Below are 26,827 nucleotides of genomic sequence, written 5' to 3'. Positions count from 1 at the left end.
GGGAGGGGGAAGGGGAGAAAAAAAGAAGAGATAGCGAGGAGGAAAGAGGGAACAAGTAATACGCGCACACACGTCAGTGTTCACCGCATACACACAGACAGTCACAACGGAGAAATATTTAACATCAGTTCCTCCGCGAGATGTTAAAAAAGGCTTGCAAGGACTGGCTCCAAGGAATCGAGAACTTGCAGAGCGCATTGAGCTGACGGAGTTGTCATTCCGTTGAGGAGAGTGCGCATCGTGGTCATGAGAGACCTCAACACAGCGAGTACTTGTAGGTTCTTGTCGTGGCAGTCATCTGTGGACGATGAAGCAGACCGTGGGGCATTCTGCATCGGCTCTTTATGAGTGCTCAGTGGTGGCAGTGAGGGCCACGCGACATCCGCCGCCGCTTTCAAAGCTTCTGCGTCTTTCCGGCTCTCCAATTGTGATGCATTGGGCGGTGGTGGTGGCGGCAGTGGTGGTAGCTGTCGCTTAAGAGAAGTCTGACGATCTGTCGGAGTAGGAGATCGCGTTGTCCGTCCATATTGGGTAGCAGTAGTTTTAGACCTTCGTCGCCGACGCGAGCGTCGTTGTCTATTTCTCACCACGTCAGCAGCCTCTTTGTGCGTCGAGCCGTCCCGCACCATCTGTTTCATGACACTCCATTCTTTTTTCACTAATGGACAGTCCCTTGATGAGGCTTCGTGTGATCCATGGCAGTTGGTACACTTCAGGGCAGTTGCTCGGCAGGATTCCGCATTGTGTGGCTCTGCACAGCGGGGGCAAATCGCCACGTTCCTGCAAACTCCGCTGACATGGCCCATTTTTTGACATTTACGGCACTGGAGTGGTCGTGGTGTAAACGGACGGACCACATGACGAAAATGTCCCACCTTCACGTGGGATGGCAATATGTCACCTTTGAAGACAATCTTTACGCAACGCGAGTTGCCCAGACGTGAGACTTGGACGATGTTGCTATGGTCACTAACTTCTTTGATGAGCATTGCAAGGTCGCCACAAGGAATGGAGATGTCGACATCGTATATTACACCTACCACCATGTCCTTGTTAAGTGGAAGGTGAGCTCGAACCTTGATACCGTCGAAGTCTGTGACCCTGGTCAGAGCAAGCAGAGATGCCTGGTGTATAACGTCGATAGCCAAGACATTCTTGCGGGGGTTGACTCGAACATCCTTGATTTCGTTTGGAGCCAGAGACTCGAGTTTCCTCGAGATGGTCTGCCGATTCAAGTGTCTCAGATTGTCCGATGGCGAAACAGGCACAAATAAGACGGTGTAGTTCATTGAAGCCTGCTTCGGCTTCACAGTAGATGCGATTGAAGCTGGTGAAGCACCCATAGATCGTCGTTTTGGTTTACGACTGTAAACAGGCGTGAATTCATCGTCGGAATCGTCACTGTTTGCCGAATACAGTTCGGTGGACTCACTGTCGGCATCGCTGAGTTCGCTGTTCCGTTTCCTCGAGGGGCCCGCCGACGGCGGAGGCATGCCTGGAGGGTGTGAAGGCCAGTCTACTTCCAGTGTAGCCAAATAAAATACCGATGGCTACGCGAGGAACATGAAAAATCACCAAAAACTGTCACCCGGTAAACAAAACGCTGTGCAAGATGCACACTTCGTCGTCGTTCCCCCATTTAGACAGGATTGCCCGAATAGACTAGCAGGACGACAATATGCAGCACCATCATGCACTGGGTGTACGCGACTGGACACTTGACCTAACAGACAAATAGTATGCGTGCGTCAACATATATACTTATATATATATATTCGTGTGGTTTGCTCGGCCTCGTTCATATCAGCATTCAAATGTCAAGTATACTTAACAGCCATGCTCATTCAAGCGTCATGAGCGGGAAATGTTTACGCGTGCGTTCTAGACATCGGACTGAGCGTGCGATGCTGTCGCAAAATGCAGCGTCATTATAAAAACAAATGCGGCAGTTTCGCCAGAAAGGGGAGCATGAATAATGGCAGCAATGTGTCAGACAACAAACACGCGAATTGCTAGTTTTGTCGGCTACACGTATATTGCAGTAAATATTCGCCAGCTAATTAAATTATCGAGCGTGGTGTCGCGCGCCCAAGCAAATATGAACAGCTATATATATCTGCTGCGTTTAGCGACGTTCCTGGGGTCGTCACAGTCAGTGGCATTCAATGACAGCTATAGATCTGCGTTAACGACGGCGGGGTGACGAACAGCGCACACCGCGAGGTGAGCGAACGGTTCGCGTTGCCTGTCGCTTCAACAAGTATCCGAAGCAGTGAGATGACGTCGTCATCTCCAGCACTTCGCGCACGAAGCCACCAACCATCCTGGCTCGCCCAACGTTTGTTTGTATTCGCCGCACCTCCGCAGCCGCGCGGAGATCTAACACAGCCGTGTTAACACATTCGATCCGATCTAACACATCCGATGTCACACAGCCGTGGACAATGGCCTCCTGACGTAATTTTTGTTCCATTGATTGATTTTGCATCTACGATATACACCTTCTCTCTAGAGTTCTTCGTGGTCCCGAGGCAAAAGTTATGACTAGCGGCGAACTTCACTTAGATAAAGTTTAGTACACTACGATTGATGCGAAGCATGCATTGCGCCATAGGTTCATTGGGATAATTATAATCTAAATTAACAAAACTAATTCAAAATAAAAAAGGTCATCGGTCTTGCGCAATTCTGGCGTCAGAATACCTAGCGATGCGCGAGTCCGGCCACCTAGCTGCTGCTGTATACGTTACGAGAAGGGCGTTTCAGATTTGAAGTGCCATCACTTACGTCCTCGGCTGTAGGGGAGTTACTGCTACGTTATGAGCTACGTTATTTGTCTTATTTTTTACACGAAGCGTGAAAGGAAGGAAGGAGCGAAGGCGAAAGCTGCCTGAAATCCATCCGGCAGAACTTTTTATCAAGAGGTCAGGCGAGCCAATAGCACAGTCGATGCTGCGATACGGTTAGGTTATATCACGTTATAAGTGGTATATGCGCGCGAACACATGTCGTCGCTCTGTATACGCTACGAGGAGCCGGCGCTTCGGGCATGATAATCTGCTACGTTCTTGATGTAGACTGCTATTAATATATTATTAGAAATAATACAATTTATATTAATTATTAATACAATTTTACTTACTAATGCAATTTCTAGTGTACTTCCCATTTCCAAAATCATTTTAGCACGAAAATCACAGCAAAAGTGTGAAGTACGGTTACTACAGTAATTGATTCGATTGTAATAATAATAATAATAATAATAATAATAATAATAATAATAATAATAATAATAATAATAATGCTCGTCTAATGCGGCGTGCAGTTCACATGAACGCAGCCAAAGCCATTATTTTTCACGTATGTTCGCACAGGAAGCAATAGCGCTGCCAGTCGCGTTGCAGTAGTGACACAGATAATATGTCCATTTAAAAAGGGCGCGGCGGCAGCAGTCAACACAAAAGGCAGAATATACAGATTTTCAGGATCATCGGCAAGCAGCTGTGAGCGTTCATCAATTATCCTTGCGAGATTAGCCGGAAAGAAGAATAGACAAATGCCAATGAACTTTTATAGCTGCAATAGAACAACTGTTCGCGCCCAAATTTCCCGATCGCGTACAGCTTGTGTCTCGGCTGAGTCGGCCATGCCCAGCTGTACAATGTGACGAAGGGGTTCGCGAGTCTTTTATCGCGCGAGTCCTTGCCGGTTGCGCAAGAGGAAACGTTGCGGGAGAACGCTCACACCATGACGAAATTTATACAGCGTGACCTTGTTGCGTATCGCGGACGGCGAGCTGCGCGGCAGGCGATTATCTACAAGGCGCGTGGCACAAGGAAGCGCATTACGAGCTTGGTATACCAGGAGAGGGCATGATTTGAGGTCCTGGACTGCCCGAACCATTGGCGTATATCCGCAGCTTTTCCAGCAGTCCTGGCCCGTCCGGGACGACCACCTATCGCATATATTACAGCATGCAATGCCGCAGTGCCCGCGTTGCAGTACTGCGTCACCCGATTTCGAATACAGTGCTTGCAGAAATCTCTACGCGACGGATCCTTGACGCGATTTGCGACACTTGGCACATTTAGTAAATGTAAACATCTTTGAAAGGCATGTGTCTGGCTGACATTCTAAGATATTCTAAGACGCTGAAATGGCGCCAAAACTAACAGTGTGCAAATGAAGTTGAGTGAGCTCTCACGCCTTCACGCGAGCCTTATGTGTGCAATTTTTAAGCAGCACAAAGGAGCGCAGCCGAGAGCACTATCAGTGGTTGTTTTGTTAGAAAAACTGCTGCGCGCGTGAACAGTATCGACATGCATGTACGGCTCGGTATAGACGAAGTACAATGCCATTTAATCGAAGCGTCGGGCGATCATGCACATGTCACGTTGAGTTAAATCATACGATAAACCACCAAATGCTTACGAGGCACGCCGTAGAGCGCGGAACATCGGATTAATCTTGATCGGCCGGGGTGGGTCCCTTAACGTACTCCTAAACCTGAGAGTACACGAGCGGTTTTGCAATTCACCCCCTCCTTGAGCTGCAACAATTGGTAGGTGCGGTATCATGCAAGTGCCATAAAATAATGCTTCGTCATTATTGTGTGTGTGTGTGTGTGTGTGTGTGTGTGTGTGTGTGTGTGTGTGTGTGTGTGTGTGCGCGCGTGCGTGCGTGTGTGTGTGTGTGTGTGTGTGTGTGTGTGCGCGCGTGCGCCGAAGCTGGTAATGCCGAAAACTGGTAAACTAAATTAGATTAAAAAAAAGGAATTTAATGAGCAGGAATACTTTTTTGAGGTTTAGGAATTAGTTGAGAGCATAATTCTGCTCTTGTGGTAAGTTCGTTGCGGTCATGCACGACAGCAGAGCATTGAAAATAAATGTCTGTCACTGTTATGCGTGCCGTCGATTCGCTGTCTCATGATCAAGTGCGGACATGTATTAGTGACAGTATCAAAAGCTTTGGGTGGATTGACTTTAAGGATGCATCAGGTGTGTCGTCAAGAGGCTTCTTAGAACTTTTATCACATTATCTGAAGTCAACGTCGACTGCTGGAGGCACCGTGATTGTACGGCCACCAGTGATACCTATTTCACACAAACTCCCCCATCCCTTCCCCTGTGCAGGGTAGCATACCGTTTATTCTGAACTGGTTACCATCCCTGCCTTTCCTCTCTCCTGATTTTTTTTCCCCCCTAGAGGTGCCTTTGTAAAGCGATACCCTACACATTGGCGGTGGGCCTACGTACGATTAATAAGGTATAAATTGGGCGCCGGCTCATAATTTATTCTTGCATCAATCAGAAAGAATTACAATACAGATAAGAAATTTTGGCGACGAAAAAAGGGGGGGGGGGCTCTCTCTCGGGAGTGTATACTTGCGCCCATTGCGCCTCAACTCGTGGTCACGTGACCTGAGCAGAAACGTCACGGGTGACGTCGTATTACCGCCGTACAACTGCAATGAAAAGGCAACGTTCTGCCTGGCGTTGCATAAGTGTCGCTGTTTTGACAGTGCAAGTGGCTGGCTCGTGTGGCTGGGGGGCCAGTAACCTACGCCGTGCCGCTTCGTGGCTCTCACTATTTTGCCAGCATCACTACTGCCAGAATCAGTCTCGACAGCGACGTGCCGCTCTAATAAAAACGTCACACGTGACGTTTCTACTATAGGGTCACGTTACGCCGGGCTGTTGAGGTGCAGATAGACTGTCATCGCTCGCTCAGCCACTGATATTTATCAAGTCGGAGACGCTCACATTCAGTGCACGCGCAGGAATTCTTAACCTTTAAAAGGCAAATTCGCATGAATGAGTCGGTTCAGTCATTCAGCAGAAGGGCTCCTAACCATTCCTTTAGAGTTACAAGACGAGGGAGCTTCGCCTTCACTGCCCTTCCTACGGGCGACATCTCCTCCTCGCCACTTATTTCTTAAAAGGCGGGTGCACAATGCCAGTACGAAGCGCGGAGCCTATCGGGATTTCGCGCTTGTCGGTTACACACGCTGTTATCTCCGCTTGCGCAGTCGAAAACACACAAAATAAAGCGAGAACAGTCGATCGCGCACGATAGTCATGCACGACAAAGAAGAACACTCTTAAAAAAAAGGTTGTAGTACTTACTAACTTCGGTTTACTAACTACTTGTCACATATGTTACTACCCTGTTAGTAAGTGCGGTTAGTAACAGGGAGGTTAGTAACCGTTACTACCCTCGCCGTTACAAACGCACTTGTAGCTGTTACTACCCTTCTCGTTGCTACCTAGCAAAATAGGTAGTAACGGTTACTACCAAAAAAAATTAGTAACCGTGATCATTTCGCATCACGAGTCCCTTGTTTTTATAACGGTCAAATTCGCGAGCATCAACATTGCAGTATATCATTAGGTAATTATGCACAGTACGTCATGAATCAGAACAGCACACATACACAACGACAAGGCTACACGGCACGTATAATTCATAAGCGGTTCCAGGAGTATATATAGCCCTAGCTCTGGGGTACGCAGCTGGTGCCGGTGAGCAGCTAGGCTTTAGGAGAAATAGTTAAAGTTACGCAACTATATTTATATAGCGTACAATTTTATTAGGTGCACGAGGTAACGTAGCGTAGGACTTTTAATCAAGTATATTAAGACAATCAATATGTTATGTATATTTTGGGTAATATCACCTCAACATTGCCTAATATACAAGACCCAAACACGGGGTACTCAGCTTACTAATATCGTCTCAATGATCTTGCATGGATCCCCGTGCTAGTGAATAGGTTGTAAAGAGCTCGTAATAATAACTTCTATGATTCGTTTAACAAGTTCATTTAACAGGTGCATCGCAAAAAGTTAGTAACGGTACGCAAGAGGTAGTAACCGTTGCAACTTTTAAGTGCCTGCTAACGTAGGTAGTAAAAAGGTAGCAAAACGTTAGTAATGGTCCAAGAAAGCTAGGAACAGCAGTTGTTACTATTTGCTCGTGGTTACAAGCTTTTCCCTAACTTTTTTTTAAGAGTGCACGACAGCATAAAATTTCGGGCGACATGCAATCAGACTCAAATATCAATTCCTCTAAAAATGTTGGCCGTACAAATTATATGTCTTCAAGCCATGATCAAAAAAAGTGAATACGAGAAGGGTTTGAGAAAATATATTAAAATATATTAAAAACTTTCACTCAGTGAGTGAATGCATGTTTTTGCAGCACTGTGAAGGGTTATAAGCAAAGTAGCTTTTTGTTACTAACTCGAGTTAGTAACTTGGCTGTTTGGGTAGTAACAACACGCCTGTTGCTTTCGAGTTTGTAAATGGTTAGTAACTGTCTCAGAGAGTTAGTAACAGTGGCTGTTACTAACATTTTCCTTCCAGTTACTACCTTTTTACGAACTTTTTTTTAAGAGTGAACGGGTGCGCGGCTGCATGGCAAAGCAGTGTAGGAGACAATTCATAACTGATATTTCACGTATATGGACCATCGAGAGTATGTACCGTAATAACGTCACGTGAATCACTGTTCTTGCGTCACGAAGTGCGCCAGAAACACGAGAAACGCTGCAGGAGAGAATAACGCGCTCGTTGTTTGCATTTTCAAAGGCTTTTTAGAGGCCCTTTAAGCAGGAAACATATTTCCTGCTGAAACGAGCTTTTGATATCAGGAATCCGGGAAAGGCACGAACATTGTGTGCACTTGGAAACGATTTTTTTAATTTTCAAATGTCATGACGAACGTGCGCGCACGAGTAACTTTCTTTCTTTCTTTCTTTCTTTCTTTCTTTCTTTCTTTCTTTCTTTCTTTCTTTCTTTCTTTCTTTCTTTCTTTCTTTCTTTTCGCACTGATGGTTGCTTTATGGTTTTAACGTCCCCAAGCGACTCAGGCTATGAGAGACGCCGCAGCAGAAGGCTTATGATTTGGCCACCTGCGGTTCTTTAACGTGCACTGACATCGCACAGTGCACGTACCTCTAGCATTTCGCCGCCATCGAAATGCGACCACCGCGGCCCGTGTTCAGCCCGCGCCGTTCGGTTTAGCAGCCAAGCACCCTGTACCACCGCGGCGGACTTCGTAACTGCTGAGCTCCTTCGATCACGGTAGTGCAAGTCTCTGTAACCACCAGTGCGGGGTTGCCTACCGCACGACCATAATGCTGACCTCGACCCTCCTCGCATTGGCTGTCTAGTTATACGCATTTCATTACATCCAGGCTACTATTACAAAGAAGATACGAAAAAAAAAAAAAGGCGGGAAAGTGCCTGACATAGCCCACACAGTACACGTCTGCACAAGAAATGTACGCAGGCGCACTGTCTAATTGTTACTTACATTAGAACGAAGAACTGACCGATCCCGGTAATATAAACGATAGAGAGAGAGAGAGAGAGAGAAAGAAAGAGAGAAAAGAGAGAAACATAGCATCGAAACAGAACGGCTCTACATAATCTCGGTCTCTCTCCATACGCATTTTTATGTTTTATTTTTTTTCTGTCTCTGCGCATGTATGCGTGCGCGCACGTTAAATTGTTCTTCAATGGAAGCAATGGCCAAAACGCGCCGATCAATTATTTCTCAGATAGCTGTTTGTGTAAGTGCCCGTGGTAAGAACATGAATGTCCAACTGTGACTGCGCGCGCGTGTGCATAACCGAAAACGTCCGTGCTAGGCTTGAAACAATCTATTGTAAGCTAACATCTGTGTAAGCTAACAATTGTTGCTTCACAGTATTTTTCCGTCGTCCCACTGTGTTTTCTCTCTCGAAACAAGCAATGCGAGTACAGGATAAGCAGTAAGCGCGAGGGCTGCAGGTATCGGCCTATATAGCGCTACGCTTTCACGTTCACGAGCCAAGCGCGCAGTGACGTGTCTATCGCGTCTGTCTTTTACTTTTTTGCTCCGGTGTATTCACGCGGCCAGAAAATGCGGTTGTGCAGTATACAGTGAAAAACGGTCATTTTTAACTCGCGCCGGATGTCTATGGAATTCGTCGACTATCGCAACGCGATACGTCAGCGCTATATATAATTGAGCGCGTGTGCTTCCTCAGTGCGTTTTATGGCCTATAGTATATCATAACTGATATACTAGAAAGCAGGCAGAGAGAAATTAGGGAAGCAAGGGGGGGTGGGGGTGTAGCCGCATCGGTAAGAGGACGAACGAAGTGAGACTTGTTTACTTTCTCACACGCGCAGTGAGCCTTCAAAAGTTTTAATAAAGACTGCAGCGTTCGTATACCGGCAAAGTAGAGAGCGTGGTGATCGTAAGAAATGGCAGCTAGCGGAAGCGCTAAAGGTCCTCAGGACAATAGAAACTTCGAAGCTGGGCGCCGATAGAGAGAGACGGGGCTTACAGTGTCCACGAGCGGAAGTTTTTATCTCACCGACAGCAGAAAATGAAAGCATTCTGGATCTTGTTCGATAAAATCCCGAAAACATCGCTGAAAATATCGATCCCGCTCTGTTTCAGAGAAAAAGGACATAAAAAAAAAAAGATGCAAACAACTTTGTCTTCTTAATGAGAAAGACGTTTCCTTTCGGTTTACATTGACAAATGTTGAAACGAAAAAAAAAATTACAACGACGCACTTTTTTTAAAAACAAATTGGAGCATTATAGGTTCGCGGCAGCCAGTACATACGACATTTTGCAGCGATGCGTTATGCTCGATTCTGGTCTTATCATCCACCGCTCACGGTCGCCTGATCCAGTCGATAACGTGCTCGGGCCGGCGCCCTGACCACTACGGTCAAGCGCGAAAAGGCATTAGCATCGGAAAATGCATGGCCACAAAATAGCGGCCCTGAGAGCCGGCCAAGGTGGACGGGGCCGCTCGATGGAAGACCTTTCAAATGTGGTGCGATCTCAAGGTGAATCGGGCAATGCAGCATTAAATGGCACGTGTGGCGGTATACTGCGGATTACAGCGCAACGGAAGCACCACATTTATTAATTATTCCTCAGGAAAGGTAGCACTGAATGCGTCTTGTAGTAACGTTTAGCCTTATACTGTGCGAGGAAAAGACAGCAGGTGCACGCATTTGCTCGCCTCTTTATTATCAATATTTTTAATACAAATAGCCTCTCTCGGGGATGTTCAATAGAGGGGGAACACTTTTGAGGAAAGGCTGTTTATTATACTTATTAGAGGCAAGTAAAACAAAAGGTTGAAATTTCAAGGTCATTTGTCCTGTTCGCACAGGCGAGACGACAGTTCATCGGACGTACAACGTAAAGATATGCTGTATGCTTGCTACTCAATCTCGTGCTAAGGAGTAGGGCGATAAAAACGGTGCGAAGGGGGCGGGGGCACCTCCCCACATAATAATAATAATAATAATAATAATAATAATAATAATAATAATAATAATAATAATAATAATAATAATAAAAGTAACGCGCCCGTGCTCGTGAAGGCACCGAAGGAGGTCAAAATTAACCTTGGGGCCCCCAAATATGAAGGAAACTTGGTATTCACATCGATGCTTTGGCACGACGCAAAACTCCAGAATTTTTGTTAACTCACGCATAAAACTACAATGTCACTGCTCGTCGTCTGATATATTCTAGGTGAGGCGTTCGTGCGCAATCATGTATCGAAAGCAGGGGTTTCACGAAACAAGAAGAGAATAATTGGGGGCACATCAGTTCATCGTCCTATAATTCACGCTGATACACATAGGAAAAAAAAAAAAAAACCATATGCGCGCGCTTTACAGATACGAACAACAACGCGAAGTGAGAGCGCGCTCGCCGCCGGCCCACTGCTGAAAAAAGCGCCAGCCAAGCGTCGGGTGGCCGAGCAGATCAACGTTCCCCACGCACCCGTCGTTACAGCACACCCAGGCGTTGCACATTCCTGTGCATACTGTAATAACAGTACGCACAAGCATGCACATAACGCAAATGTATTTAACCTGATCCGCTCGCGCCGGCCGTCCTATTGTTACATTTTGTTTACGTTATCCGTCTCCTCCACAGATGCGCTTTCCTTTTCTTCGTTTTCTTTTCGCGAGCAATATGTCAGAAGTCAAGTCGGGAAACATTCTTTACAAAATGGCAGCTGTCATTACAGGCGGCCTGTTGTAACTGAGAGAAGCGTCTTTCAATGCATCGCCCCAGTCTTTCTGTACGCACACAAACATGCATGCCGTACTTTAGGTCGCCGTGCGCAACTGTTCTATTAATAGCAAATCACGCAGGCAGGTCCGAGTCGCGGCTTTCGCCTATACCCCCTCATTCCAGTTTTCTCTCCCCCGTCTCAGTAATGCTCACAAAGCCCGACAGCGGAAAACGGCATCCATACATTTTCTCGCTGGTGTTTTTTGACGCCAAGCAGTGACGCACTGCTAAGAGCCGACACAACCCCACTGACAGCTGACATCGAGCGCCTCGCAATTTCTTGAGTGCTTGAACGTCTTTTCCAACTTGCCCAATCGACTTTTTAAACATCGAAGCTGTTAAAGCTCGAGGTAAACGGGATGACCACAAAGAACTATCGTCATCGTGAACGGTTATGTGCCACAGAAATTGGGCAAATCCCACTACTCACTGCTGGTCCACTAAAAATTAAGAAGGCAAATGAACTAATAGATAGAAAGAAGGAAAGAGAAAGGGAGAAAGGGAGAAAGACAGAGAATCAAAGAAATAAAGAAACATATAGCATAAAAAGATAGATAAAGAGCGAAATCGACAGAAAGAAAGGGAAGAAAAACAGACTCTTTCTTTCTCTCTTTGAAGGAGAGAAAGACGTACAAGAGAATCAAAGAAAGAGAGAAAGAACGAAAGAGAGATAGAAAGACAGAAAGTAACCACAGAAAAGCAGAGAATCAAAGAAAAAGAGAGAAATACCTAACGAGAGAGAAAACAAGATAGAAAGAAAGTAACCGGCGTTAGCCAGAAGACTTGAGGAACGACCAGCTTCACCGTGCCAAGCTTTGCGCGACTTAGTGCAAACTTCCCGCAGTTCTTTCTCTCTTTTTATTTTTAAAATGAAATTAACGCTAGGAGCACACTCCGCCAAGAATAGCACACCGCATGATCTGTATACTGAGAGCGCACGCCAAACATTTCGTTCAACAACGGTTAAAAAAAAAATGCATACACATGAATAAGTGCCGAGTATTACAGAAGCAGAGAAGCTGCAGATGAGCGAACGGCAAAGCCAAACGGTCGCCGTGCGATCGCTTCGCCTTACCGCGCGCAGCCGCGGTTCGAATGAAGTAACCAAAGGTCGGACGAATACGACAGCTGTGACGAGCCGTGGTCAAAGCCAGAAACGAACAGACAGCGGATTGCCTCCAAGAGCATGGAACTGGACGCTGAGCAACAAACAAGATCCGGAATATACGTTGCTGAACGCGCGACGAGATGTCGCTACGTGTCAAATATAAGGGTTATTGCACTGCCATTACGCCTTTCGACGGCTATCTTACCTTTTTCTTACTACACCGCCAAATGTATTTGTTGGCATGGGTATAAGTGTGGGCCAAGTGTGAAGGTGCGGCGACCGCAACAGCGACCGTTGAAGAACGACGGCCACCGAAAGCACTGCTCTCCGCAGCACAGGCTCGTGCTCTTCCGGTTACGTCCGCGCGCACCCACATTTAGTTTTCCCGTACATTATGCCTCCTGAACTTACCAGAGCACCTATTTACAGCTGACCTCGCGCCAGAAGGTGCGACGCCAGCTTATTTATGTATCCGAAAGGTGTGAAGATTGCAAAGGTGCACCACTGATCACACATCACACTTCATGATCCTCTTGGAACAGGGTACTTCACTATCCTCTTGGAATAGGGTACTGCAGGGAAGCACAAACACGACGGGGCGGTCACAGGCAGCAGCCGCCTCCGCGTCACGCAGGTCACGCTCAATCACATGGCCGCGCTTCACACACCATGGCACAAAACACACGCACACTTGCATCCGCGCACACTATCCGCTGTGAAGCAACGTTGTCCTCTTCCGTCTTGGTGTAATCCACAGGGAATGCTGAGCGGGGCGCCGCGTGGACGCGGCTCCTGCCACCACAACGGGACCGTCACCTCGTCGTGCGCAGCAGCGACTCCAAAACACGTTCGTCACGAACTGCGAGAACCAGAAGAACGAGAAGGCATTCTTAAATAGTTGACCAAGGTCTACTGCGCAGACATTCAGTATGAAAGTTGATATCGCTTTTCAGTTCATAAGCATATGCTCTTTGAAGGACACATGAAGGGCATGTAAGCGCACGTCAGAGCACACTCTGGTTATTCAGGGTGCTGTCGTAATAAGTTCTGTGACAGGTTAGCAGCGTGACGGTAGCTGCGCGTCCTTCCCCCAGCCAGAAACAAATTTGCCTCGGGAGCAACATGCTTGCAGGCACTGTGCGCCTACAGGCGCCAGAACACAGCGGCACCAGAGCGTACAAAATTTACGCTGAAGGCGTCAGAAATGAAGAAATATCCATTCATAGTGAATAGAAAGAAAGGCGCGCAGATATGTACAGAAGCTGTAGTGTAGGGCGCCAGATAGTTTCGGCCCAGGAGGTCGGAACCATCCGGAGCCCTCCACTACGGCGCCTCTGATAGCCTGAGTCGCTTTGGGAGGTTAAACCCCACAAACCAACCAGTCAACGGGATCTTAGGATAACACTAAGTATCGGATTTCGACCGTCCCAAAGCAACACATCGAGTATGACACCGCAGTGCCGGGATCCCGGTTAAATTCGATTCTCTGGCATTATTTAACGAGCACATATTTCTAAGCACACCAGGGTTTTTGCATTCTACATTCATTGTAATGCGGCTCCTGCCGCCAGATAGTCGAGTCCGCATGCTTAGCAGCAAACGACCACTGAGGCACAGCGCGGGCAATGCGTATCGCTCGCGCTTACGAAACTCTGGCGGCGGAAGCCGCCAAAGTGTAGACTTTTACAATCAAACCGCTGTAAATATGCGAGCGTGACGCTCGCATGTCAACTGTGGTTGGTGAAGTATCGATGTAACGTGTTACACGTTGGTAAGGCAGCCACAGAAATCCAGAACAAGAAAATTGCTAAGCCGAAGACTTAAAACCATTAACAACGGTAGAACAAGTATATGAATAATGAGGCAGTCGGTATTTTGTCATGAGGAATAGGCAGCAACTGTCGAAACAACGGCTCGGTGATAATCCTTGTTTTACCACTCCCTGTCAATCACAAAAGCAATAGAAAAAGATTAGAAGCAAATGATTGTTTGTAAGCATAAGGAACGTAGCGTGCGATCGATCCTTCCAGCAGGTTCTCCAGTCTTCGACTCCATTCAATAAAGACATAACATTTCTTTTGAAAAGGACTATTTCTAGAGTAGTGCTAAGATCGCAGTAGGAATACTTGCTTCCGGAATTAATCGTCACGCAGGAATAAACAACATTTAGAAGCAACCGTCGGTCGTGACAAGGTGTTTGTTCATTGTTTGCATGTATGCTACGTGGTGATAAATCTGCGAGCAAGTGTGTGCGGATGCACAGTTGGGACTAAGCAAAGGCGAAATGCATGAGAGTACACGTGTTCGGAAACTTTTATTCCGCCTCTGTCTGAGAGAAAGAAATGACAGATGGAAACGTTGGCCAAATTTGTTCCCAGGTCTTCATCGCCAGTTGGAGCAATCAACTATTTCTTGCGCAAAATTTCTTGGACAAAGGACGAAACAGACACGGATTACGCCTGTCCGTGTCTGTTTCGTCTTTTGTCCGAGAAATTTTGCGCAAGGAGTAGTCGATCATGCAGTACCAACTAGCTCGAACCCACACCTTGTTAAGTTGGAGAAAATACCGAGTGACTGCCTTGTCAGACACGACGCACATCGTGCACGACGCACTCCTCATTCCGATTTCCCATTGATGCTGAAGAGACAAGCACTACGCAATGTATTCCTATCCGACGCCCACAAGTTAACAGAGTCAGTATGCGTGCAACCAGTGAGCGGAAAGAGCTGCAAAGAAGGAGCGCCGGCATCTCACTGAAATAGCTAAATATCGAATACTGTACGCACAAGTTGAGAGACGTTAAATGATCAGAAAGAGGACCCCTGGGATTTTAGCGTTCTTGTAACATTCCTCAGATCGGTAGGAATGAACAAAATTGCCATTTTACACACACACACACACACACACACACACACACACCAAAGTATGTAATTAAACGGCATGATGCCATCCAGCCCTTGATCCAGAGGCAACAACCGAGCTGGCCCCGTCACGGTGGTCTAGTGGTTATGGCGTTCGACTGCTGACCCGTAGGTCGCGGGATCGAATCCCGGCCGCGGCGGCTGCATTTTCGATGAAGGCGAAAATGTTTCAGGCCTGTGTACTTAGATTTAGGTGCACGTTAAAGAACCCCAGGTGGTCAAAATTTCCGGAGCCCTCCACTACGGCGCTCTCTCATAATCATATCGTGGTTTTGGGACGTTAAACCCCAGATATTATTATTAACAACCGAGCTGTGCTTTATTACTTTTATTTATTCAATTCTTTGTGTGTGTAATACACTGGAGCGGTGAAGATCTCAAAAAAAAAAAAAAAAGAAAAGGAAAGAAAAATGTGTGCTCGTGCCAGTCCCCTGCCAAGGTTCACGGTATTTCATTGATTTTTGTACACGCATTCTATGCAACAGTACCCAAAAGAGAAAACGTGGCACTGAAGCATGAGAAAAGGAATGAACAGGGAAAATAATAAAGAGTGGGCGAGTGTTTTTTAGCCTTTGCCTAGACGATCCGCTGTCAAGCAACCTGGAAGCGATCGGCAACGCTATCACGCTGACGCTATCTCGCGCGGATAGCGCGGAAAGGTGACCCCGCAGGGCGGCTGAGGTGGGGAGAGCGCGTCAAGATAGTGCGCGGGGAGATGGGGCGAGGAGGGGACACCTGTCACATGGGCGATCCCCGACACGTGCGCTTTCTTTCTCGCCCAAAGAAGAGAGGAGTGCGAGAAAGAGGAAGAGCGCACGTGTACGAGTGCAGCGCGTGTATCGCTCCGCCGACCGCAAGTGCGTAACGCCGTCGACGGCCGAGAGATGGCGCGACGAGCCTGCGACCGAGATCTATTCCTGCGGCTGGCAGGCGCACGGAACTCTATTGGGATCCCCTTTTTGTTTCGTTTTTTTCCTGCTTCCTCCTGGCCTCCGCTTCTCGGTGGCCTTGACCATGAGCGCTAGGCGGTAGGTGCTCGGAGCTTCCTAATTTTAAGGCTAATGGCTAATCCTGAGACCGCAACCCGCTCACAACGCTTTTGCCCACGTCGGCCCATCTTCGATCCCCATATCCGTACAGTTGTCATAAGCAGTACGATGGTCCAGTAATAATGCTAAACTAAGTTCTTCCACTCAAGCTACGTGCCGCGAGCGGCTTGGGGCTGTGAGCGTTGTACTGTCGTCTTAGCAATGCCCGGCCGAATGTAGTCGTCTCACCAGTCAATGATTTTATCAGCTTAATTTTAAGCAGGATCCCTACAATGCGACTGCATCGTAGCTTTGAACGTTTTAACGGGACGCACAGTTCGCCGCGGCGGCATCGCAGCATTGAGAAAGCTCATTGGAAGGGCAGAAAATCGGCAATGCCGCTAGGCTGTTAATGACGGCTGCCTCAGTACTACCTTTTCCACATGACTTCTCATCCAGAGATCATGTCGTGGAATCGGTAGTGGTGTTGCGTTTTTTATACAAGTGGTCAATATTTTGTTTTCGTGTCATTTTGATCCAACACACAAGGTACAGCGAAAACGTCCACGTGCAATGCAAAACATGCGCCAATCATTGAATCAACACTGAATTTTATCTGAATTTTCGTTTTTGGGTTTATGTTCGACTGATTTTAGTATACTGAGCGCCAATATAGAAGAGAATACTTCAACGGCGTGCAAGCAGCGATTCCTGTAGGAAGTAGTGCAAGCATGAGTAACACTTGAAATCGCTGCTGATATCTGCAACGAAGCTTGCTGGTCCCGAAGTTTATACAAGTAGCAAGAAAAACAAACAAAAGAAAAAGCGGCGGATTTAAACTGAAATACGCTGTTAACTTTGATACATGTATGCTGTAAGCACTAGCACGGCTACTGGCCAACGTTCGCGCGCTTGTGTTTCTCCGTGTCCGCGGTAAAACACATGTGACGTCAGGCCAAGGAAGCGTGCGTGTGAGGTAACAACGATGCGCGACGGTGCACGGCTTGCACAATGGAGCCAGAAAAAGCCTGTCTACGCTTCCGCATAGGCCGCTTTCATCAGCGCAACAGGTCAGCGTGCCCATGCGGCGACAGGAGAGCAGTGACGAAATGCGGACCATCGCGTAGCAGTAGTACGCCAGGGTCTGCAGAACTTCCGTGGCGTTGCCTCCTTGGTTGCAACTCACTCACGGCGAGCGGCGTCGGGTGACGCATTTCTATCGGCAGGGGCGTAGCCAAGGGGGGGGGGGGGGGTTGGGGGGGTTCAAACCCCCCCCCGAAATTTTTCGATTTTGCTTGCGTATATAGGCACGCACACATACAAACGCACGCACGAACATACATAAAGTATGGTTGAACCCCCCCCGAAAAAAATTTCTGGCTACGCCCCTGTCTATCGGTATCGCTGGCGCAGCTAGCATTCAGTGGCGGGATGTGATAGAATCTTGAGAACGCTTTGTTGGACGCGTCCCGCTTTCTCGCAAGGAAGCCTCAAACTTCAGAGGATTGCCAAATGGTCGATGAAGCGCTGTAAGAGCACAGGAGTAAATAGGAATATGGAAATAACAGAAGAATACATTGTCCGAAAGCAGGGGCGTAGCCAGGAATGTTTTTCGGGGGGGGGGGGGTTCAATCATACTTTATGTATGTTCGTGCGTGCATTTGTATGTGCGCGTGTACATATGCGCAAGCAAAACAAAATTTTCGGAGGGGAGGGGGGTTGAACCCCCCCCCCCCCCGCCCCCTGGCTACGCCCCTGTCCGAAAGGCGCCTCTGATCTACATTTCCTCACGCCAGTGTGAATACTCCATTACGGTACGCCTCCCGGGAGCAGGGAGAAAAGGACACGGGTAAGTATAGTTAAATTAGCGTGACTGACGTTAAACAAATACAGTGAAATTAAAATCTGGGCCAAGGAATCCGTCACTCTGATTCCGTTGTTACCACGTTCGGGTGCCCTTTTCCTGGGTGTAGTGAGACGTGAAATGCAGAAACGGCTACTACCGGCGCATACGAAATATAACTAGACGAAGAAATACAAGCATGAATATGTATGGGCAGTCCACTTTTCAAACGATGTATGTTCAACGATACTGACAGCTAGCGCCTGTAATATTTCTGTTGGGTAGACCCCCCCCCCCCAAAAAAAAAAGAATAATAAAAAAAAGAAACAGAATGGGAGGAAACTTTCGGTTCGTAACGAAAGGTTGTCTTTTTGCACGGAAGTGCCACTCGCAAACCGATTTGAAACAACGGGAGTCATAAATGTTATCCTAGAAGTAAATTTACGGCGCAAACCCAAAGACGCACCACAAAGAAAGAAACGACACACACAAGCACTAGGATTATGAACCAATTAGGCCCAAAAGAAGTTTTACTGAAATAAATGTTATCACCGCAGCAATAGATAATATGGAAGCCCACAGTTTGCGACAGGGCAAGCGGTGTGGCCCTAATGCGAGATCAATCGACGCGCCGCCATCGTTACGTCACGCGAGGAACAAAAAGAACAAATCAGGCTCAACAAGTTACCACCACGTGTCTGAGCGTACGGAGCACACGCTCAGCCAACCCCGACTGGATTCTGCATAGTTACGTGCCCAAGAGACGACGCCTCGCTAGGACCAAACGATCTGGCTCGTTGCGGACGGCCTTGGCGGGACCAACAAAAGAGCACCTGCGCGCCCCATCAGCGGTGCAGTCACACAGCTGTTGCTAGCCGTGCGTGACCTGTCGCCCTACTGAGTAAAGGGGCTGGCGCCCATCGTCCCAGATACGGGAAAACCGCGTTCAGAGACCGGGCGAGGAGCGCCGCCGTGCAGTTGGGTGCAGCACTGGATGAAAGAAGCTACGCTTTCTTTATTAGTAGTATTTTATTTACTATAACCCCATTTTTTTTCTCGTTTTGCGACGATAGAGAGACGCGCAAGTGCCTCCGCAACATACAGGTCAATGTTGGAAATCGCGTGCCTACTTTTGCTTAGCGTGACAAAGAACTCCTATTAGATGACACGCGGCGCATTGCACAGTGAGCGCTCGTCTGTCTCCGTGTCCTAGTCCTCAGTTCGCGCTATAGCAATCATCACAATCAATCAACAGTGAAACCGCACAAGTGAGACGCAGAATTTAAAATTTAAATAATGAAATTCTACGTGCCGAAACCTCAACACGGCTATGTGGAACGTCGTGCCGGGGGTACTCTGGATTTATTTTTACCACCAGGGGTTGTCTAGCGTGCACACGAGCCACATGATCGTTCTTGCAATTTGCCCCCGCCGAAATGCGGCCGGGACTCGAACCCTCGTAATACAAAGAACGTAGCACCGCTAAATTCGCACGTGCGAATCGCTTTAACAGGCGAGTCTGTCGGAAATTTGTGGAGGTTTATTTTTCGGGCCGAAGCAGCTGCACTGCAGCCAATACACGCTGCACGTATTAGTTTTTTTTTTTTCCAAGGTAACACTCGTTCCAAGTACTTTGCGGCTTTCTTTTGTTGCACGCAATCTCACGGTTATTAGATATCGCCAGTGTGACGCTCAATAGCGTAACAGGTCGCTCCATCGTATATGACACCACAGGGACGCACACGCTAAGCGCACAACACGTGCGCTCCGATAAGGCGCAACGAGTTGACCGGCAGATAGCGGAACTGTAAGCAAGCCAAGGTACGGTCAAGGCCAACGACGTAATAAGGACACTCGCGGCACTGGCGCCGCGCGAATCGTCGATGGCTTCAACTCAGGCGCTCGATGCCGCTGCGGTCAGTACGCAAACGAATATTGAGGCCCGCGTTACTACAACTCGCACTGAGAGGAACAGAATACTTATTTCCTCAAGCATGTAGATCACGTCACCATTAAAAATAAAGTGGGCGGGAAGGCAAATCCCGCTAAAATGATGGAGCCCAGGGGCGTGGCCAGGGGGGGGGTTAACGTCCCCCCCCCCCGAATTTTTTCGATTTTGCATGTGTATATATACACGCACACATACAAACGCACACACGAACATAAAAAAAAGAATGATTGAACACCCCCCCCCCCCCCCCCCGAAAAAAATTTCTGGCTACGCTTCTGATGGACCCATTTCAAATGAGGCCTCGAAGCAGCGGATAAGCTGTGGTGGCGAAGACGAAATTACATTAAGTAAGACATAAATTAAAAATAAACGTCTCGGCTAACTTCAACTACAAAGTCTGAGTTGTAGACCGATACAACAAAGCTTAATACAACGTAGTTTGACACAACAAAGACAGATTGTGTTTAAGCATGCACGTTCCAGGAGTTTTAGCAATTGAATCATCGTAGTCGCACGCTGCGAAATATCGCGATAGCATAACTGTCTCGTACTGTGAGCGGTGCTTAATTAGTACAGTACGTTTAATGAACATATATCAAATAATATAGGGCCACGTCTCGAAAGTATCTGAGAAATCGCAAAACAGCAGTCTATTTTTTCCCGCCTGTGTGTGCAGCGTTCCAAGAAATCAGTTGCGACACGGCTGCGCATTACTTCATGCGAAACAGCTCAGCGGGAGCCGTTTTGGGTCATTCCCATACGCATCTACCTGCTGAATGAGTGTCTCTTCTCAAACTACGTCACGGTTCAGCATTTCTCGGTGTCCTTTTACTGCTGAGAAAGTGCACCGCGGATTTGCTGGTTCGGCAGCATTGTAGCACCGTCATGCGATACATCAAGCATGTGTCACTGGCACGCGAGGCGACGTCCGAAAGAAGACAAACACAGGTTCGAGAAATGGCAGCGCAGCTTGCCGCGCCACGCGCCCAACATTTTATCGAGCGCCCGGTAACAATGGCAAAGCGTCATTCGAGCGGCACGCAGCACGTGCGGCCTTGGCATGTCCTTTTCCTCGGCGCGTGGAGAGCGCGGCACAGCTGCGGCTTCCGGGTGGGCATGCGCGCCGGCAGCGCAGCCACGTGCCTTCGGCGGGGCGTCGGGGCGCACGATCTCAAGGCGGGTCTTGCGGCCGCCTACAGCGTGTGCGCGACGCCGACTGCTGAGCGGAGCACGCGCGCGCGAACTTCAAATCGGGCGCGCGCCAGCGCGCGGCAGTGAGGCGGCGTGGCGTCAGACACAGTTGGGCCGGGGAAGACGTTGCATGCCTCAACCGGGGGAACGACCCAAAGGTAACGTATACGTCTTAGTTGCCGTCTGCGAACGCGTATGGGGCGCTGACCATGCTGCCGGGGAGATAGTTGCGCTGACCACACACCGACCGGGAGTTTAACGACTAAGCGCAATTGTAGCGCAATAGAACGGAAGTGTTGATGGTGATAATTATTGGCGTCCCCCGCCATCGAAGCTGGGCGTCTAAAAACAGTAACATAGACCCTATTCGCAACTTTCACGGCCTATAGGTGGCGCGACTGTACGTCCAACCACGGCCGGTCTGGAGGTGCGCGCTCGAGCGAGCGCGCGCCTCTAGACCGGCCGTGGTCCAACATGGCGGTCGCTGAGATTATCGGCCCGCTGCAGACGGTTTAGGAATGTACACGTTCGGCGAAGAGTTCAGTTCCTTGCGCTTCGGTTGCACTCCGATTTATGTTTTTGTGAAAGCAGGATTGCGATGACATATTATAATAAGTAGAGGAATGTCGCGTACGTTATTGGAACCTCATTATGAAGATAAATATGCACACAATTGTAAATAAAGCAAACATACTCGTCGCGTTGCTTGCGGCGCTTAATCGCGCGTTGCAACCCCCTCTGTGTTGTTAGCAGAATATGATAGTAGGAGTCTCAGTAAAGATCTCTCAGTAATATACGAGGCATTCTCGGAGACGTGCTTTATCTCATTTCTGCTTGCATTGCATTCTGCCGCGTAGCTTGCTCAGCTCACTTCAAAGCACGAAGTAATGTAAGTAAACGAAAAAAAAAATTGTGTTTCCCTTCGAGACCGAAGCACAAGAACGACTTGAGGCATGTGCGATTATCGGAAATACGATTTTATCGCGCTTTCTTGGTGAAAAGAAAAAAAAAACAGCGGGATGCCACAATAGGTCGACAAGCAGCGTATGAAACCAGCGGCACCACGCAATTTTCACGTTTAAGATGTGACGTTTCTGTTATCATCCTACGCTTTTGGTGTTTATGAGAAGTGCAATAAGTAACATCGTACGGGACATGGACAAAAAAAAAAAAAAAACAACACCATCAGCAAGTAATATCGAACAAAAAGTGCTGAAGATATGAAGGTCACGGAGGCACATCACTGCCACTTCAGACGTGGAATGTTGCGATGGACACTTTGAAACCGGACTTTTCATTATATTCTAGAGGCGGAACGCATTCCTAATCAATTTTGGTACTGTCTGCACAGCGACAGTGTCGAGCGGAGGAACGAAGCGCGAGAAAGGTGATGTGAGGTAGTAGGTATGTGCTCGGACACAAAATTGGATTCTGCATGCATATTCATGGGCCTTGGTTATTTGTTTGCGAAGTTCAACCCGCTTAACCCCTCACGGCTTTTCGAGGCGCTAATCTGAAGGGGAGAACTTGGCAGCGCAGTGGAACGAACACAAGAGAAAGGAACACGCAGACAGGATGGGCGCTAGTCCAGCGGGACGCTTTTGCTTTGCCTCCCGCTGTACGCTGTGAGCATCGGGACCCGCAGTAAAATTCTTTTTCTTTTTATTTTCCGTTTACATTGAAGAACCGAAAGTGTCAAGCCAATATCCAGACCGTGCACACCGTCGCAAAACGACCCCAAACGAGACAAAACAAGTGGCAACATTCACTGACTCCAGCGGGTCCAACATTTCAATAATCTCAACAGAGCTTCCGGCGGCCACCGCTCTGCGGCGCCACGGTACGTGAAAGTTGCGAATAGGGTCTATATTTATTGAAGTCTAGCCATTCCCGGCTGTCTCTATTTCTTTCTTTGCTAAAACCTTTATCTATGTGCTATACAGTTGCCTATGCCTTTAACGACTCTTGTTCCTATCAATATCAATATCTTCCCTGCATTTTCATCCACAAGTACCCTAACGTCGTTTAGACTGCTGGCTAGTTAATGCTTCCGTCCGTTGTCAATCACATAGCTTCTATGACGCCGACGTTTACTGTACTATGAGGGTCTCCATGAGAGAATATGTACCGAGTCGTATGGGGGACTTTGGTTCAGCATACACATGTACAACCAGCAACTAAAGTTTATGGGACACGAGATTTGCGAGAAATCTGAATTCCAGCACAGCCTGGGAACACAGCCTCTGTAATTAAAAGTTTCAAGACAGTGGTTTTCCCAATCTACACAGCTACCCAATAATTTGCAAGCGTGCATTAGCAGAGCAGGAACTCTCGCTTGCCCTGGAGCCTACGTCCCGTAAACTTTGTTACCGGGTGGACATTTCATCCTGTCGCGATTATTTTGGTCGGCATGTTTCAATACCAGAACATTACAAGCCTCGTTGCGAGTGAGAAGCGTTGCGCGCACGCGTGAATTGTCCATCGTCGCTAGCATACTGAGTATACTAAAATGTGCATGATTACATGATAACAGATGATGGCAGCAGGTAATTAATTTGTAGTAGTGATGATTATAATTAATTAGGAATAATTATTACACAAAGTAATGTAAACTTGCGGGTGAATGTTGTCAAATTAAATTTTTGCGAGAGGGTGATTGTAATGTGAAATTATGAACAGTCATAGTTAATTAGTAAAATTGATAATTAATAATTAAGTTTAGTTTAAAGATGCGGTTGTAATCAATCAAATGAAAGCGTAGAGGACGAGGGCGAATGCAGAGGGAGTCTTAAGTTGCTACTTAATAAGTAGTTGAGTAGAGGCGATAAGGGGAGGAGACCCATAACCCACGACGTGGCGGGTGGTCTCTGCTATGGACGATTTTACATAAGACACATGGGCGCCGCCATCTTGGGCTGTTAAACGAATGTTTTCTTACTTTAGCATATCGCGACTTGAAATAACAAGGTCATGAATCGTCGAATGCACCAACCCAACAGTGCTCATGCGTATGCGTCTACACTTTTCGTTCAGTTGCTGAAGATGCAAAACGGCAAGGCTACAGACCTATATGATGTAGCATTTGGACCTTGTACAGACCATCACGGCGACGCCGTCGACAAGTTTTCGCTTTCGTTTGGAACTTTAATTTCGACACAGACGCGAAGGCCCCACCAGGTCGGTGCCACGTGTGCGTCTCGTGCTGCAGCGATTCGTTTAATGTTTCGCATTATACGCATCGCAAATGAGAGCTGAGCCGGGAAGGGTTTATGGCTAAGTTATGCTTATATATGGCAAGGTGGTGGGAAAGGGAAGTGAGGGTGAGGAGGAAGAAAAGGAGGAGGGGGAGAGTCCTAGCATAACTTAGCCATGCATAGTATGCTATGCATGGCTAAGTTGTGCTAATGGGGAGGGAAATGGAAACTTAGGGGCCACGAGTGCAGCGGCCGCTTCATGGCATGGCTGACAGATGGCGCGATATCGATATTTTCCTATAAGCTTGGGCATTCCGATTTAGTTCCGTAATTAAGACCACCCCCTTACTTTTTTTTTTGCTGAGCAAACCAGATTTTTCTTGAAGTAGTAACGCGCATTTACTAGTGGATATGCTCCTCTTGGGGAGCATATACAATAACACTATTGCAACGTAGTGATGATGATGGCGATCTTCATTAGCATCCCCTTTGAAACGGGGGTGCGACCAGTTGTCATCTGGCCTGGTCGTTACAATAATGTATTATTCCATCTATTACAATCTAGCATCCTGGCTGTCTCTCTATACTTTTTTTAACAAGCACTGCTTATGTAATGCGCTGTTATTTAGGCCTGTAACGACTTCTGTTCGATCAATCGCATCCCTGCTTTTTAATAGCGGAGCTGTTTAAGCTCTCCGTTCCGCCGGTTCGCGTGACTAGCGCCACAGAAAGCGCGTATGTGCCAAGCAGCTCCTAGCATAGCAATGCATAGTATAGTATAGCAAGGTGGTGGGAAAGGGAAGTGAGGGTAATAATAATAATAATATCTGGGGTTTAACGTCCCAAAACCACGATATGATTATGAGAGACGCCGTAGTGGAGGGCTGCGGAAATTTCGACCACCTGGGGTTCTTTAACGTGCACCTAAAATCTATATATAAGTACACGGGCCTCAAACATTTTCGCCTCCATCGAAAATGCAGCCGCCGCGGCCGGGATTCGATCCCGCGACCTTCGGGGGGAAGTGAGGGTGAGGAAGAAGGAAAGGAGGATGGAGAGAGTCCTAGCATAACTTAGCCATGCATAGTATGCTATAGCAAGAGGGAGGGAAACGGAAGTGAGGAGGAGGGGAGGGTACATAGTAATGCATAGTATAATATAGCAAGGTGGTGAGAAAGGGAAGTGAGGGTGAGGAGGAAGGAAAGGAGGAGGGGAGAGTCCTAGCATAACATAGCCATGCATACATAGTATGCTATACAAGGGGGAGGGAAATGGAAGTGAGGAGGAAGGAAAGGAGGGGGGAGGGTACATAGCATAGCCATACATAGTATGGTATAAGTAAGGGGTGGGAAAGGGAAGTGAGGATGAGGAGGAAGGAAAGGAGGAGGGGGAGAGTCCTAGCATAACATAGCCATGCATACATAGTATGCTATACAAGGGGGAGGGAAAGAAGTGAGGAGGAAGAAAAGGAGGAGGGGAGGGTACATAGAATAGCCATACATAGTATGGTATAAGCAAGGGGTGGGAAAGGGAAGGTGAGGATGAGGAGGAAGGAAAGGAGGAGGGGGAGAGTCCTAGCATAACATAGCCATGCATACATAGTATGCTATACAAGGGGGAGGGATATGGAAGTGAGGAGGAAGGAAAGGAGGGGGGAGGGTACATAGAATAGCCATACATAGTATCGTATAAGCAAGGGGTGGGAAAGGGAAGTGAGGATGAGGAGGAAGGAAAGGAGGAGGGGGAGAGTCCTAGCATAACATAGCCATGCATACATAGTATGCTATACAAGGGGGAGGGAAATGGAAGTGAGGAGGAAGGAAAGGAGGGGGGAGGGTACATAGCATAGCCATACATAGTATCGTATAAGCAAGGGGTGGGAAAGGGAAGTGAGGATGAGGAGGAAGGAAAGGAGGAGGGGGAGAGTCCTAGCATAACATAGCCATGCATACATAGTATGCTATACAAGGGGGAGGGATATGGAAGTGAGGAGGAAGGAAAGGAGGGGGGAGGGTACATAGCATAGTCATGCATAATATGGTATAAGCAAGGGGTGGGAAAGGGAAGTGAGGGTGAGGAGGAAGGAAAGGAGGAGGGGAGAGTCCTAGCATAACATAGCCATGCATACATAGTATGCTATACAAGGGGGAGGGAAAGAAAGTGAGGAGGAAGAAAAGGTGGAGGGGAGGGTACATAGAACAGCCATACATAGTATGGTATAAGCAAGGGGTGGGAAAGGGAAGTCAGGGTGAGGAGGAAGGAAAGGAGGAGGGGGAGAGTCCTAGCATAACATAGCCATGGATACATAGTATGCTATAGCAAGGGGGAGGGAAATGGAAGTGAGGCGGAAGGAAAGGAGGACGGGAGGGTACATAGCATAGCCATGCATAGTATGGTATAAGCAAGGGGCGGGAAAGAGAAGTGAGGGTGAGGGTACAGCATAGCATAGCCTTGTATAGTGTAGTTCAGCAAGTCCGCCGCGGTG

The 26,827-nt window shown here is 47.8% G+C and overlaps 1 protein-coding gene across 3 annotated transcripts in view; it reads right to left on the bottom strand.

Moving 5' to 3' along the window:
- Positions 1 to 38: 38 nt before the first annotated feature.
- The window catches only part of LOC119374771 (uncharacterized), an 89,260-nt gene continuing 62,471 nt past the window's right edge, over positions 39 to 26,827 (bottom strand). For all 3 annotated transcript variants that reach the window (XM_049420309.1, XM_049420311.1, XM_049420307.1), the window contains one exon: positions 39 to 13,072. In XM_049420309.1, the coding sequence (XP_049276266.1) occupies positions 144 to 1,493 (1,350 nt within the window). In that variant the 5' untranslated portion in view covers positions 1,494 to 13,072 and the 3' untranslated portion in view covers positions 39 to 143. The remainder of the gene's footprint in view (positions 13,073 to 26,827) is intronic.

The sequence above is a fragment of the Rhipicephalus sanguineus genome, chromosome 1 (genome assembly GCF_013339695.2).
Source record: "Rhipicephalus sanguineus isolate Rsan-2018 chromosome 1, BIME_Rsan_1.4, whole genome shotgun sequence".
NCBI lineage: Eukaryota > Metazoa > Arthropoda > Arachnida > Ixodida > Ixodidae > Rhipicephalus > Rhipicephalus sanguineus.
This window is presented reverse-complemented; position numbering and strand designations above follow the sequence as displayed.